Source organism: Budorcas taxicolor, chromosome 11 (assembly GCF_023091745.1).
Source record: "Budorcas taxicolor isolate Tak-1 chromosome 11, Takin1.1, whole genome shotgun sequence".
In the NCBI taxonomy this organism is placed as follows: Eukaryota; Metazoa; Chordata; class Mammalia; order Artiodactyla; family Bovidae; genus Budorcas; species Budorcas taxicolor.
This window is the reverse complement of record NC_068920.1, coordinates 137,977,042-137,993,539: the sequence shown is the minus strand read 5'-3', so window position 1 is coordinate 137,993,539 and position 16,498 is coordinate 137,977,042. Positions and strand designations below refer to the sequence as shown.

Sequence of the window (16,498 nt, the reverse complement as noted above, 5' to 3'; positions counted from 1 at the left end):
TACTTATATCTTTCCTTTTCTCCTTTGCTCTTCGTTTCTCTTTTTTTCACAGCTATTTGTAAGGCCTCCACAGACAGCCATTTTGCTTTTTTGCATTTCTTTTCCATGGAGATGGTCTTGATCCCTGTCTCCTCTACAATGTCACGAACCTCCGTCCACAGTTCATTAGGCACTCTATCTATCACCTCTAGTCCCTTAAATCTATTTCTCACTTCCAATGTATAACCATTAGGAATTTGATTTAGGTCATACTTGAATGGTCTAGTGGTTTTCTCTGCTTTCTTCAATTTGAGTCTGAATTTGGCAATATGGAGTTCATGATCTGAGCCACAGTCAGCTCCTGGTCTAGTTTTTGTTGACTGTATAGAGCTTCTCCATCTTTGGCTGCAAAGAATATAATCAATCTGATTTCGGAGTTGACCATCTGGTGATGTCCATGTGCACAGTCTTCTCTTGTGTTGTTGGAAGAGGGTGTTTGCTATGACCAGTGTGTTCTCTTGGCAAAACTCTATTAGCCTTTGCCCTGTTTCACGCCGTATTCCAAGGCCAAATTTGCCTGTTACCCCAGGTGTTTCTTGACTTCCTACTTTAGCATTGCAGTCCTGTATAATGAAAAGGACATCTTTTTTGGGTGTTAGTTCTAAAAGGCCTTGTAGATCTTCATAGAATCATTCAGCTTCTTCAGCGTTACTGGTGGAGGTGATGGAATTCCGGTTGAGCTATTTCAAATCCTGGAAGATGATGCTGTGAAAGTGCTGCACTCAATATGCCAGCAAATTTGGAAAACTCAGCAGTGGCCACAGCACTGGAAAAGGTCAGTTTTCATTCCAATCCCAAAGAAAGGCAATGCCAAAGAATGCTCAAACTACAGCTCAACTGCACTCATCTCACACGCTAGTAATGTAATGCTCAAAATTCTCCAAGCCAGGCTTCAGCAATATGTGAACCATGAACTTCCAGATGTTCAAGCTGGTTTTAGAAAAGGCAGAAGAACCAGAGATCAAATTGCCAACATGCGCTGGATCATGGAAAAAGCAAGAGAGTTCCAGAAAACCATCTATTTCTGCTTTATTGACTATGCCAAAGCCTTTGACTGTGTGGATCACAATAAACTGTGGAAAAATCTGAAAGAGATGGGAATACCAGACCACCTGACCTGCCTCTTGAGAAACCTATATGCAGGTGAGGAAGCAACAGTTAGAACTGGACATGTTCCAGACTGGTCCCAAATAGGAAAAGGAGTACGTCAAGGCTGTATATTGTCACCCTGCTTATTTAACTTATATGCAGAGTACATCATGAGACATGCTGGGCTGGAAGAAGCACAAGCTGGAATCAAGATTAAGTAAGTAAGTAAGTAAGTAAGTAAAGTCACTCAGTCGTGTCTGACTCTGTGACCCCATGGACTGCAGCCCACTAGGCTCTTCAGTCCATGGGATTCTCCAGGCAAGAATACTGGAGTGGATTGCCATTTCCATCTCCAGGCGATCTTCCCAACCCAGGGATCGAACCTGGGTCTCCCACATCGGAGGCAGACGCTTTAACCTCTGAGCCACCAGGGAAGCCAGGTTGCTCGGAGAAATATCAATAACCTCAGACATGCAGATGACACCACGCTTATGGCAGATAATGAGTTCAGTTCAGTCCAGTCACTCAGTTGTGTCTGACTCTTTGTGACCCCATGAATCGCAGCACGCCAGGCCTCCCTGTCCATCACCAACTCCCGGAGTTTCGTTAGACTCACGTCCATCAAGTCAGTGATGCCATCCAGCCATCTCATCCTTGGTCGTCCCCTTCTCCTCCTGCCCCCAATCCCTCCCAGCATCAGAATCTTTTCCAGTGAGTCAACTCTTCACATGAGGTGGCCAAAGTACTGGAGTTTCAGCTTTAGCATCAATCCTTCCAAAGAAATTCCAGGTTTGATCTCCTTCAGAATGGACTGGTTGGATCCCCTTGCAGTCCAAGAGACTCTCAAGAGTCTTCTCCAACACCACAGTTCAAAAGCATCAATTCTTCGGCGCTCAGCTTTCTTCACAGTCCAACTCACATCCATTCATGACCACTGGAAAAACCACAGCCTTGACTAGATGGACCCTTTGTTGGTAAAGTAATGTCTCTGGTTTTCAACATGCTATCTAGGTTGATCATAACTTTTCTTCGAAGGAGTAAGTGAAGATAGTGAAGAGAAACTAAATAAAAAGCCTCTTGAGGAACGTGAAAGAGGAGAGTGAAAACGTTGGCTTAAAGCTCAACATTCAGAATACCAAGATCATGGCATCTGGTCCCATCACTTCATGGCAAATAGATGGGGAAACAGCGGAAACAGTGGCTGACTTTATTTTTGGGGGCTCCAAAATCACTGCAGATGGTGATTGAGGGATGAAATTAAAAGATGCTTATTCCTTGGAAGGAAAGTTATGACCAACCTAGACAGCATATTCAGAAGCAGAGACATTACTTTGCCAACTAAGGTCCGTCTAGTCACGGCTATGGTTTTTCCAGTGGTCATGTATGGATGTAAAGTTGGATCGTGAAGAAAGCTGAGCACCAAAGAATTGGTGCTTTTGAACTGTGGTGTTGGAGAAGACTCTTGAGAGTCCCTTGGCCTGCAAGGAGATCCAACCAGTCCATTCTAAAGGAGATCAGTCATGGGTGTTCTTTGGAAGGAATGATGCTAAAGCTGAAACTCCAGTACTTTGGCCACCTCATGTGAAGAGTTGACTCATTGGAAAAGACTCTGATGCCGGGAGGGATTGGGGACAGGAGGAGAAGGGGACGACAGAGGATGAGATGGCTGGATGGCATCACCGACTCGATGGACATGAGTTTGGGTGAACTCCGGGAGTTGGTGATGGACAGGCAGGCCTGGCGTGCTACAATTCATGGGGTCGCAAGGAGTCGGACACGACTGAGCGACTGAACTGAACTGAATCAAGAGCTTTCACAGATACCAGTTAAAAGTTATAATGAAAGACAGGAAGTCATTTACAATGACAGCAAAAGATAAAATACCAAAGAACAAACCTACTGAAAAATATGCAAACTTACATGAGAAAAACTTTAAAGCACTCATTAACACCACAAAAGCAGACTTCAACAGCATTAAAGACACACTAGGTTCTAGAAGAATACTTCCTGTCATAAAGATGTTAGTTTTCATAAGTTAATAAGATTTTAACCTGATCTGAAAGTAAACAGTGGCTTCCCAGATGGCTCAGTGGTAAAAAAATCCACCTGGCAACGTAGGAGACATGGGTTTGATCCCTGGGTCAGGATGATACCCTGGAGGAGGTAATGGCAACACATTGCAGTATTCTTGCCTGGAGAATTCCATGGACAGAGGAGCCTGGTGGGCACAGTCCATGGGATCGCAAAGAGTCAAACACTGAGCACACATGCATATGGAAGTAAATAAGAGAATTTTAAAGCTCATACGAAAGAAAAGGCAAGAGCTGAAAATTTAAAACTACCAAAAGGAAGAGCAATAATGGGTATCCCAGCCTACCACATATAAATCATATGATGAAGTGTCAAGAAATAAAAAATGTTGTAATGGCCCATGAGTAGACAGGAATCAATGTTTCTAACAATGAATGAAGAAGCACTATATGCAGGGATAAAGGCAGCTGGGGAAAAGTATAAAAAAACAGGTCCAGAGTGCATGCTGCTATTAGAAGTCATCTAGAAATATGTGGTCACCTTTGATTAAAACCAAAAATAAAATTTTGGACCTGGAAAGACCTCTTGGATTGACCCAAAGCAATATACAGTTAAGGGAATAGAACTAACTTAGTATATCTCATCCCCAGTCCCCAAACATCCTGATGTTGAGAGTGGAAATAAATCAAGATCAGCCAAAATTAGGTGTAAGAATGGTTCCCACAAATCTATACACATGATAAAACGACACACATCTATACACACACATTTAGCAACTGCTGTGGTACTATACTGTAATTATTTTAACATGTAGTCATTTAGGGAAACTAGGTGGGGAATCTGTGTACTCTCTTTGCAACCTCATGTGAATCAGTAATTATTTCAAAATAAGTTAAAAAAAAAAAAAAAAACCAACAACCTCAACAGAAAACAGGTACTAATGCCTGCAGTCTAGCAGTAAGACATATGTAATCATAGTATTTCACATTATAGTCTTAACTACAAAACTCAAAGATTAAATAGCTTAATGAAGTAAGGAAGAAACAATTTAAAAAAATTTTCCCGGGATTCTTACTTCCAACCCATTTTAAAAACAAACACTCTGACTTAATATGAACACCCAAAACGATGCTTGAATTTCCAAGTGTTTCCAAATGTTCTCCATTTCACACTAAGAAAAAAAACTTATGTGCTGACAGCTGTCATCAAGTTACAGATTTTTATTTCACCAAGAATATAAGTAAAAGCCAAACTGTTCTTTCCTAATCTTTACTCTTGCCATGTAATCTACTACTGTTTTATCTCAATGAGATGTTTCAGGAAGTAATGAAATAACACCATTAAATAAGATCTAAACACTTTAACACAAGATTTTCTAACACTGTAATTAAAATGGTAACTTATAAAGACTCACCTATATGTGGCTGCTGAGCTGTGGCTAATGCATACTGCTGCTGCTGAGCTGCAGTTAACTGCTGAACTGTTAGTGCATTAGTCCTCTGAAAGAGCTATTAAGAAAAATATTGAATACAGAGATTAGTCTCATAGCATTTCATTTTTGTTTAGAAAGCTAAGAATGGACTATTACAAATACATAGTGTAATCACTTTCTCAACTATAAGGACATTTTATCCAATAAAACATTAAAGTGTTTAAAAACACCCCTATTACTTATGTCAACATCTCATAGCACTTCAGGCTATACTACTACTAGCTAAGAGGAACGTTGCTAAAGAAGGAGTACTCTTTACCTGCTGCTGGGAATTGTAGTCAAAAAGGCCTACAGTAGCTCCTGAAGAGTCCATTGGTACCTGATTACCAGGATAGTCAAACTGTAAAGAATCCAGACCAACTTGTTCCATGGCATCCAGATTCTGTGTTTCAGGATTTGAAAATTCTTCAACAAGTGGTTTATTAGTTGTAGGATTAGGAAGAGGCCCCAATCCTTCTGGGGGATTAGTATTGGGGCCCAGGCGCTCAACTACTTCAGTTGGAGAGGCTTGACGACTTCCAGGAGTACGACTATGTAAAGAAAATAGAAATGAGTTAAAGTAACAAGTATGTCAAAAGGTGAAATCACAAAGAAGGAAAATCATGGAAAGCAATGGTAGTAAAACACAAAAGGCAAATTAGGGACCCTAGGTCACTAAACATTGCTCTCTATCACTTTTTTTTTCTGTTTAATCCAGCTTACACTTAAAAGCTGACATGTTTCATTTTTTAATTATTATTAGTGACAACTGTCCCCAATTTTAATAGCATAAAGATATAATTCAATTTTACAGATAAGGAAATTGTCCAATATCACGATTTAGGCCTAGGGCACTCAAAACTTTTGTCTCAGATCACAGACAAAATGAGCAGTAGGTATGAACAGCAGACTACCATGCAACAAATATGAGAAGACTCTAAACCAAAACCTACCCACCATACTCCCATCCTGTCTATCAGCATAGCTGTCCTAACATCTTGCCTAATACTTCAGGGGGGTGATGGTGGTGGGGGTGGTGCGGAACTGGCCAGAAAGGATCATATGGCCTTCACAACTGAAGGCTGTATAATACAGAATACAAAAGAAAAGGGCAGTGAACCAAGACAGAAGGCTGACTCCTGACTCTAAAACATTATTCTAAGTAAATCATTTCAACACCCAGGTCTCAGTTTCCTTGAGACAGAGGAGGTGACACTGGAGTCCTATAATAACAAAAGCAAAAAGACTATTTGTAAAAACCCTCTATGAGCTCTCCAAAAACAATCTTTATCACGCCAAATTGTTTCAGTTTAAATCAAAATAAATAAAAATTAATATTTATCAAAAGTTAAGCATGCATATCAATGAAAAGTATATTTCTATATACAAAAGAGCAACTTTCTCTACCGATTAGTCTTAATTTTCTGAAGAAATTTATTAACACTAAATTTTAAGCACTGCCTCTTCTCTTTTTATCAACATCCTTTACAGTCTAAACTATTTTCACTTTATTTCTGGACATAATTGATCCTTATTAACAGTCTCCTTCCTTCTGTGGAAATAATTTATGTAAGATCTTTTCCTTCACAAGAAGTAAATTTGTTCTGAGGAACTATCATTTCATAGTATATTCAAATATAAGTATGCTAAAGAAATGGTAGTAACTATTATTAACCGGTCTTTCAATGTTAACGGTTATCCGTATGTAACTGCCCCACCTTTAGGTACTTTACAATGGAATAAATCTGCTAACATGTATAGAACATTTCACAAAGCAATTGATTAATTACAATAATTGTCTTCCAGATACTTTAGGTTTGTGGACTTACATTTTATTTCAAAATTAACCACTGTCCTTGCAACATCAGAAGAAATTTCAAACTCCTTTCCCCTTTATCCACAATTAAAATTTTCATGTGAATAATCCAAAGGCTTTTCATTCAGAATATTTGGGAAGAAAAAATAAAACTGAAAGGATCTTAATCAGTCCATTGAAAAAAAGAAAGAGGTAGGAGGAAGGTCCAAGAGAGAAGGTGTGTGTGTGTGTGTGTGTGTGTGTGTGTGTATATAACCGATCCACTTCACTGTATAGCAGAAACTAACACAACATTGTAAAGCAATTATACTACAACAACAACAACAACAACAACAAAACCAAAAGCCTGCTATATTTCTTTCATTCCTTTCAGTTCTATTCCAACAGATGATGTATCAGTTAATGTATATAATAATGATGTGCTACCATAGTGACCATATGACCACAGCTATTACTTTGAAATATTTTTATATTGTTGAAGACAATATTGCATCAGAAATACTTTATAAGCAATTTAAAAAACCTACTACAAACTTAACGGAATTAGAATGCTATTGAATGTAAAGTTCATATTAATATGGAGAAATATAGTCTTTCATACAAAACAACTCTAATATAGCAAAAAAAAAAGTAGAGGATTCAAAAGAAAAAGTCATTATGCTATGAGTGGTGCTATTTTCTTGCTATAGTTAATGGTGTATTAACACTTCAATTATAAATGTATGTTCTACAGGGTTTATAATCAACTCAGTTTTAAATGCATGCCCTTGAAACACAGATTAGGTAATAGCAGAAGAGCAAAATCAGAATAAGGTTCTAAAACAAACTGAGTAGCATTAAATTTATTTCTTGTCAAAAGAGGTTTACTGGTTTTGGATGCTTTTTTGCATTTAGAACAGATTTAAATGGCACTGTTTTTAAGAAGTATTGTTACTCTGTTTTTTGATAATTAAAGGTAATAAACATAAACAGGTACCTAACAACTAACTGATATTTCATGGTTCATAAGATCGCAAAGAAACAACTATTTTCAGGTATAGGCCCCAAAGCATCTGATTACTGAAGTATAAAGTTCAGGATATGAAGAAACAACTCCCTAATATTTAGATGAATGTGCACTGCCTAATCTAAGTCCAAAGGCTAGAACAAAAGAAATACTTGCCATAAAGAGACAACAAAAAATCTACAACTGAACTTAAATTCTGAACTTAACACTAATTTTTAGAAGTCTGATATGTTCTTCCTATCCTAATTTCAGGAATATGATTAAGTATCAGCACAAACTCAGAAAAGGGAGATAGGATACAATACAGAGATAGAAGGAAGAGAAAACTCTACAGAAAGGTGCTGAAGAACAAACTCAAGAAGAGTTTGCCAAGAAAAATCACAGATTAAACCTTAAATTCACTAAACTTTAGCAGGGAGAAAACAGTTAAAATTTAGACTACCATATTAGTAGAAAGGTAATAGCAATTTCTAACATTACTTAATGGGATGCATTGTTTTAGAGATTTTTGAAGACTTATCTTTTTTAAAAATGGCACATAATCATTAACTAATAGTCCTTATAAAAAATTTTAAATCTTCCTCCAGATTAATACAAGGTACAAAGGGAAATAAAAAAACCCAAAGTTGGAAAAATACCTAAATCAGTCATATCAGCTTGTAGCAATAATCCCTAAAGAGATATGATTTTCTTCTTGAGAAAGTGAAAATCTTACTTAAAATCTTTGCAATCGGCATCCATTCCATTTGGCAAACCTCTGCCATTTATTTTAGAATCATCATCATCTCCTTGCTTAAGATCTCTGTTTTGGTCCTCCTCAAATGGAGAAGCCTTGCCTTTTTGATCTCCTTTCTCAGGTCCATCTGTTTCAGCATCTCTAGTGCCCTGAGGAAAAAGAGTCTGTTTGATTCTGAATATTTAATAGAACACAAAAAAAGGCACCACAAGGTGACCTAAAACTACACTATAGTGCATGTAAACAATAAAAACATTGAATCTTATTTTAATTTTGTAGTCAACGAATTTATCGAAGGCCAAAAAAATTGAGTACAAACCAGTGATTTATAACAGAAGGGCTAAGGCAACCTTAACTATAGCGGTGCTAGAAAAGCAGTAACACCACAAGTGAAATTAAAACTCTTCTTAATGAAAGATGATTTTGTTTTTTTAACTGTCATATCAAGTACTACCACGAATAAGCAATTTAAATCTTACAAACTTTTTTAATTAATATGATTTTGTTGGTAACATGATTAAGATTATAAATATTCCCAGTGGTTCTACCATTTCGTGTATTTCAAGAAGCGGCCAGGAGAAGAAAACAAGAGCACCAATAGCTATAAAATTACCTTTAATTCTAGGAAGGGCCAGAATAAGAAACTGACTTAAAGACAACCGAATAACCATCTAGCAACTTAAAAACATTTCTTCATTCAAAATACTTACAAAAGTTCCCTTCCTAAATCGAGAATCCAATTTATCAGCAGGAGAAGAACTTAATACATATTCTACCATGCTCACACCAAGGCCTCCACTTTCTGATCGCGGAGACAATATTGCATTTACTTCACTGTTTCCATGAAAACCCTGTCCAGATCTTCTCTGTACCATAATAGGCTGGGACATTGAATGGTCTGTTTGGAAAAAAGAAAACAATTACAAATTTGTACTTCTAAGCTAACCAAAATGTATTCACATCAATTAATATACTAAAGAAAAATCAGCATATTGAATTAATATACTAAAGAAAAATCAGCATATTGTTTTGTTTTGAATGTTACTGTAATCGTTATAAAAACATCTTCAATCTGTTTAGACTCACTGCCCTTTGGACATTTCTTGAGAATACAGATTAAGAAAGTCATTTGGTAAAGAGCAGGTAAAAGGCTATCTGAAGAATAATCAAAATCAAAAGTCACTGGCAAAAGAAACAATTTGAAGTCTCCACTGCCTTCAAGCCTCTTATTAAAAAGTTCTATTGTCAATTCGGAACAACTCAAACCAAAAAACTTTAGAGATAAAATCTGAAATAAAAATAACTCCTCTTAAATTGATGGAGGCACTTCTCAGGTTTATAGTCATGTATTGGACAGATTCAGAATACATGGCTGTACTGCTATAAACACAGATGACTAAGTTCACTCAAAAAAGCCAGTAATATCACAGAATTTTCTATTCTTGGTGAAAGACTAAGTATCACTTAGTTTTATTAAAAAAGATTCCTTTTTTAAAAGATTAAAAAAATTTTTTAATTAAAAAAAATCCTTCTAGTCTAAAAGTTTTCCATTTATTTTTAACAAAAAAAATTATCCATCTGGTACAAATACCTTTTCTACGTATTTTGTGATTAGAAAAAGGCAATACTTAAGATCTGAAAGCAAATACAAACATAAAAACATTTGAGGCAAGACTTACCTAGATTTGCAGAAAAAAATTTTGAACCAATATGCTAAGCATTGTGGTATGTAGGTGGAATCTAAGAACACAACAGTCCTTGTACTCTAAGAGATTATAGGTTTAACAGGAAGCGATCATAATAAAGAGTAAAAGCACTTCAATAAAAACAATCCAGGATACTATGGGGAAGAGAAAGCGTATTCATCACTTTTTCCCAGTCTTAAAGTGAATCCCAAAGGAAGTGATATGAAGGACAGAGAGCAAAAAATAGGCGAAAATGGGGGTGGAAAGCACTCTGGTTAGAGAAACCAGTATGCTCAAAGGCCTAAAAGTGCCAGGAGAACACAATGAAATTAATAATCACAAATAATTCAGTTCAGCTGAGAAGGAAATATGTGTATGGTAAAATCTCCTGTGGTCATGGAAAGAACTGTAGAATGACAATTCTTTTAGGACAAGGAATGTCATTTTCATATTTGTACATGCTTGGCACTCAATAAATGTTTACTTAGTAAACACAATAATCCATCCATTTCTAATTTTCTCATGTCTCCTGGTAAAAACTTATATTCGTCTTCAAAATTTTATCCATACAACAAAAAAAGTTGGGAGAGGGAGTGATACAAGGAATTAACTAAAATTATAAACTTGACACTAAAAAGATATATCAGGAATATATAAATAGTTGCTTAAATGTTTTACTTTTGGTACCAGTTCTCTTCCAAATACAACATACCAGAAATATCTCCCTAACATTCATCTTGAAAGTATCTCTCATTACCATGTTGTGCTCAAGAAGTTTTGCTTTGGAATGCTTTTAAAAATACTTGGTTCTGATAAATAAAGCAATTAACCATTTACCTTTCAAAACAAAAATCAAAACATGCTTATGAACCAAATTTTCAAGCATGTTGTTTTAGCAAAGAAAGTGCCTTTTGTGTAGAAAATGTATCCTGGCCCAAATAACTGAATAACTTAAATTATATAAGTTCAATCTATACAGGTTAATACAAATCTAGAAAAAAAATTCCTTGAAGTCAGGGATCACATATCTCATTTATCTTTGTATTCTCCAAATCTGGCACATTATATTACATATTGGTTGAATGCAAATAAAATTTCCAATAGTTTAGTCTAATTTAGTATTTAGCAAAGTTTTCAATCTGTTTCCATTTTGATTATAAATAGTACTAAAAATTTTCAGCTTCTCCTTTTTAACAATTACCTTTAAGAACAAAATTTAAAACCATAAAGAACTTAAAAATCTTAATGATTTAAAGAGAAAAAAAGTACATGGCAATTTACACTCAAAATAGAAAGTTAATTCCAGAAACTTGATTTTATATTACTTTGATCATCTTGTGTACTTTTAGTAAGCTGCTTTTAGTTATAAAGCGGAAACTTATTTGTTAAATACATGTTGAAAGTTTCACATGTACATCTCAAATTTTACTGAGAAACATTTAAAAATATAATCAGTAGTATTTAAAGAATATAAGTATGCTCTGTAATTTACCAATAAATACTGTCACCCCCATGAGTTATACTCCTTACATTCCAGTTTCTTTTCCCTTAAGAATTTCTTGGACCTCAGTCTTTGTTACCTATGGATATCAAAAACATTCAAAGTCTGCTCCCTTTCTGGGAATTCTATCTTACTATGGGGGTTTATTTTCTTTATGGGTGTGGCTAATATTTAATAAAGCCAGTCTGAGCTGCAGTTAATAGGTCACTATCCATTGATACAATTCAAGTTTATAAATTCCTATGGTTAAATTGTGTCCTGTATTTTAATGGAAATTCAGAATTTTATAATCAGAGTTTAACCCCAAATAAAACTTAATAAAATCTTACTGTGACAAACATTTCTAATCAATAAGTGGACCATTAAGTATGGCTTACTTTACATAAGAAAATGTGTATTACGAGGACACATGAAATCCTCAAAGATACCACAAAGTTTCTCCACGTATCGTTTGGGGGCAGTAGGGTTTAAAAAAAATTCAAGTATTCAACAAATCCAGAACTCTCACACATACACCAATAACTTACGAGAAGTTCCCCATGCAGTCTCTCTCCATTCATCATCCCCAAGAAATATGCCTTTTTGTCCATCTTTTGTTGAATCATCAGGTTCCCAAAATTTTTTGGTAGGCAAAAGCTATTTGGAAGGAAAAAAATTATTACATTTAAATTTCATCCTAATTACAAAAAGCAAAAACACAGCAGAAAGCAAACTTACCATCAATAGGTACAAGTTAGTTTTCAATGCTAACGAAAATTCAAGAGTGCCCTGTTTCCTAATTTGTCTAGTTAATAATAACTCCCCATTTATGCTTGGATACTGGTTCTAATAACTCTAGACCTGAAAAGTCAACTTCATACCTCTGCATTTTTCAAATGGTTTTACTGTCATGTGGTATTCTTAATGAATTCTTTCAAAAGACTTACTAAATTTCTTAAAACAGATAATACAATAAAAATATTTATACAAATGATTAAAGTTTTCTCTTTACTTCCAAGTACTGCCCTTGGAATATCTCCTATCCTACAGCTTCAGTGACAGACAATTCTTCTTCTTACTTAACAATTCAATGGAGGTGAACTTCACAATTCTTCATATATTCTCAACAGTAGCAATCTACTGATCCTAAAGCAGGAAGCAGGATGGTGGAAGAAATACATTAAGAAGACCTTTAAATACTTTGAGATAATCTCAAAGCCCTGTGTCCAATCCTATGTTGTAACACACACAAGAATATAAAAATTGTGTTGGTATAACCATTTGATGATTAATAAAAATGTACATTTGGTCAATTCCTAATGAGACTTTATTGTGTTCATCCAGGTCTCTCCTGTCTACCCCTCCTGACACTCAGAAGAACCAGACTGAGGATATGTTTGTTTGAAAAGAACAGACTGGTTTTCTAAACCATGCATGTGACATTTAAGTAAGCATCTGTAAGACACTCATCCCTCTCAGCCCATAATTATTAGATCCTCATAATTAAGCTTGTATATACTTCTATTGCTACACTTAAAATACTAAATTACCTGTATTTGCCTCCATAAGGGCATGGTGACCTTATCTTCACAGAGCTCACAAATATATAACACCCATAATAAAATGAACTTAGTGAAACTTATATGGGGTCTTAAGAGAGAAGACTGTGTGTGTGTGTCAGGGGTTTAAAGTGTGAATGGAAGGTGGGGAGGACATAAGGAGTGATGAACAAAGGCACAACTGGAGAAAATGCATAGTTTGTAGAACAGGGTGTGAGATGGATGAACAGATGTGGGAGCTGATGCTGCGAAAGCTATCTAGGCAGATTATGAGGAACCTCAAAGTTCTAAGAATAATGGATACTCTAGATATTCCTTCCAGAGGCAAGGAAATCATTCAGGAGAATTACAACAGAGTCAAGACGACAAGAACTGAAACAGGGCACTGACAGAAAAAACTGAGAAAATGGATTTCAGAGACATTCAGGACAGTCAATAGGATACAAACAAAAATAAGAGGCTGATTAAAAAGAATAAAACTTTACAATAACAAGGTAAATGATAGTACTACCGACCAAAACAAACACAAAAACAGGAAAAGCAGCTTTTGCGGGGAGCAGGGTGGATTCAATTTGGGTGTATGCCTAATCTATGGATCTTTTGCTAAACTAAATACTGTTAATTTTAAACTTTAACTAAGTTCTCTATTTAAAAAAAAAAGAAAAAAACTTTTGCACGTTAAGGTCTTCCTGAGCTGCAAATTATTTGTATTTAAAGTACAGACATTTTATTTCTATTATTATTTTAAAGAAATTTTCTTGATGTATTTTGGCCACAACTACGTGGCTTGTGGGATACTACAATCCCAGTTCCCTGACCAGGGATTGAACCCTACCGAGGTCAGGTAAGAGCCCTACACACTGGACCACCAGGGAATTCCCTAAGGTATAGGCATTTTAAACAATAATCTATACTAACAAAGATTCCAGTAAAATATAACCTTGGTTGTTCTGATTTTTTAAAAAATCTCACTATAAAGTTTCATGCAAATATTCAAACAAAATGTTAAAATGATAATATAATACTAAAACACTGCTCTTGATATACTTAAATTATTGAACAATTTATTCACAGTGAAACCCAAGTTAATCCCTTTAAAGTACTGTATAAATAAGCCATTTCAGGCAGAAGAAAATGGTTCCTGAAAGAATAAGACTTTTATCCTATATTTCATAAAGTGTTTTAATAAAATAAGGATAACAAGTAATCAAAAATGAAGTCATAATAAGTTAATTAGAAGCATTTATTAGACATAGAAGCAGCTGAAACAAACTAATCTGATCTTGTGAGGTAGTAGAAATAAGAATTTTTTGAAGAGACTATTCCAGTCTTTTGGAGTAAGATTCCATGTAGTGCTGTTAATAGTTCACAGATCACTGCTTTGACACCCAAACTATAAAACCTAGAGGGGAGTCTACGCCAAGGACTTACTCAGTGTGCCTACTTTCTGCCAACCACTGTGCTATGACTATCTCTTCATTGTGCAAGCATTTATAAATTATCATGGACAAACAATTTAGTAGTTAATAAAATTAACACTTCTTCTAACAAAGGCCTTTATTACTGTTCCAGAGACAACTGTGACAATGCAGACACTGATTTCAAATATTTTTAGAGAAACTACTAGCTAAGAATTAAGTTAAAATGCACTAAATATAGGGGAAGGCAATAACGAGAACAGCTTAAAAAAAAAGAAGGAAAAAATTAAGGGGTACAGTGGTTGGAATAGCAATAAAAATAATGTTTTGCCCCTGGAGACTCTTTTACTGTAGCAGAAATGGGAAAGCACATTACAGAAAAGGCTAAGAGATCTTGAAGATCTGTAAAATACATTATCCAATACTGCTTCATATTACTTCCCTAATTCTCAAAAGCTCTAAACCAAAGTCAAACAACTTGGTATTTCTTGTTAAGAAAATACTCCCCTGTCCTTCCAACTCTGAAATGATTAGGTGGACATAGATTCAAATCCCCACTATCCACCATTTCATTAGTTCTTTCTTTAAAGAAGCATTTATGCCTTGCTCTTTTCATCTCCAAAGAAATCAGTCAACACTCTAGCAAACTACTATACTACTTCAAAATAAGTAATAAATAAAATTCTTGCTAGAATTTATGAGTTAAACTTACACTTTAGATTTTTCTAATACAAATTGTCAGGTAAAATCACCAAACCAAAAAAATTAACATAATTCTGAGAATTAAGAGAACTTGAAGGCTCTATGTCTACATTATAGTGTTCATATAACATCCAAACTGGGACAGTTTCAGAAAGAGAGTACTAATAACAATTATGCCATGAAAACATGTATCTGGACTGTCTGAACAAATCAGGATATAAGGTGACTCTATTTACAATGGAAGTTAATAAAAGGTACAGATGCTAACAATTAGGCATGTAGAAAACAAAAGCCACAAGGGAGTTCTCTAGAACTGCAGAATGGTGCTTTTCCAGACTTTAGTCCTCTCTGTTAATAAAAGATACGATACTTAATGTTTTCAAATCACAGTACTCTCAAATCTTTTACATTCTCAATACCCTTTAATATCACAGCAAATATTACTAGATGTCATCACTTCCAATGGGAAGCAGTACTATAAACAGTCAAGGCACTCGAGAGTTCAACCTGTTGTTCAAGCATTATTACATTGTATTGGGCCAGATAATTAACTCAGCCTCAGTTTCTTCATCTGAAAAGTAAGGATAATAATAAAGCTACTGTTTTAGAGTTTCTATGAGGTTAGAATACAAGAACATTAATATACTATTTAGAACAGCATTGAGCATATGCCAAAATAAGTAGTAAATATCTTCACAACCATAAGTATGAATCTTAATATTACCAAACATGAATAACATGCTGTCCAGTAACATTTAACTGGCTAATTATTTTAAATGATTATAATAACATTCATTACAAATATCTTGTCTATAGCTGTTTGCCTTCTTTTAGTTTGAGTATCCTAGGGGGACCATGAAACTACATTTATAAAAAACAGTTGCCTAATAGTTATATTTTGCATAAGGACACAGAATCAGAGGTTAAGTAAACTGTCCAGGATTATATATAATATTACATACATGTATAGCTAGTTGGGCAGCATTAGGAGTTGAATCCATAACTGCTTAATTACAAAGCCCATATTCTTTACACTTAACTACCACAGAAGATGTTTCTTTCCAATAATAGTCTAATTTATCAGTATTTCTAATAATACCCAGTTATTAGGCCATAATAACCATAATGAAAAAAATAAAAGCTTAAGATATTATGATGATATTCAGACCATATAATGTAGGTATTCATTAGAGTGGATAAAGTTTAAGACAGAATGGCTACGATAGGAATTTACAGACATAACTATAATCAGCTGGTTTCCACTCCAGTTATCCCTAACATCTCAGGGATCAGAGCATTTGAGAGATATATGTGACTCATACAAATACTATTTTTATTATTACCTTCAAAGAGTCGATCTTTCTCAAGGTCATATAGCACTAGTGATAGACCTGAGAGAAAACAGCAGTCTCCTTCATCTTCTCTCTGCTATGTTTTCCACTTCACCATACTACCTGGGATCTTAT

General features: G+C 35.1%; 1 protein-coding gene and 1 non-coding gene across 5 annotated transcripts in view; both read right to left on the bottom strand.

Annotated features, from left to right (window-relative positions):
• The window catches only part of PUM2 (pumilio RNA binding family member 2), a 121,678-nt gene that overhangs the window by 76,529 nt on the left and 28,651 nt on the right, over window positions 1-16,498 (bottom strand). For all 4 annotated transcript variants that reach the window (XM_052647890.1, XM_052647891.1, XM_052647892.1 and 1 more), the window contains exons 3-7: window positions 11,902-12,010; window positions 8,899-9,086; window positions 8,168-8,337; window positions 4,911-5,181; window positions 4,574-4,667 (exon numbers count right to left, since the gene is read on the bottom strand). In XM_052647890.1, the coding sequence (XP_052503850.1) occupies window positions 4,574-4,667; window positions 4,911-5,181; window positions 8,168-8,337; window positions 8,899-9,086; window positions 11,902-12,010 (832 nt within the window). The remainder of the gene's footprint in view (window positions 1-4,573; window positions 4,668-4,910; window positions 5,182-8,167; window positions 8,338-8,898; window positions 9,087-11,901; window positions 12,011-16,498) is intronic.
• Window positions 1,491-1,562, bottom strand: TRNAR-CCG (transfer RNA arginine (anticodon CCG)). Its single transcript has one exon. It is a non-coding gene; the product is annotated as a tRNA-Arg (tRNA).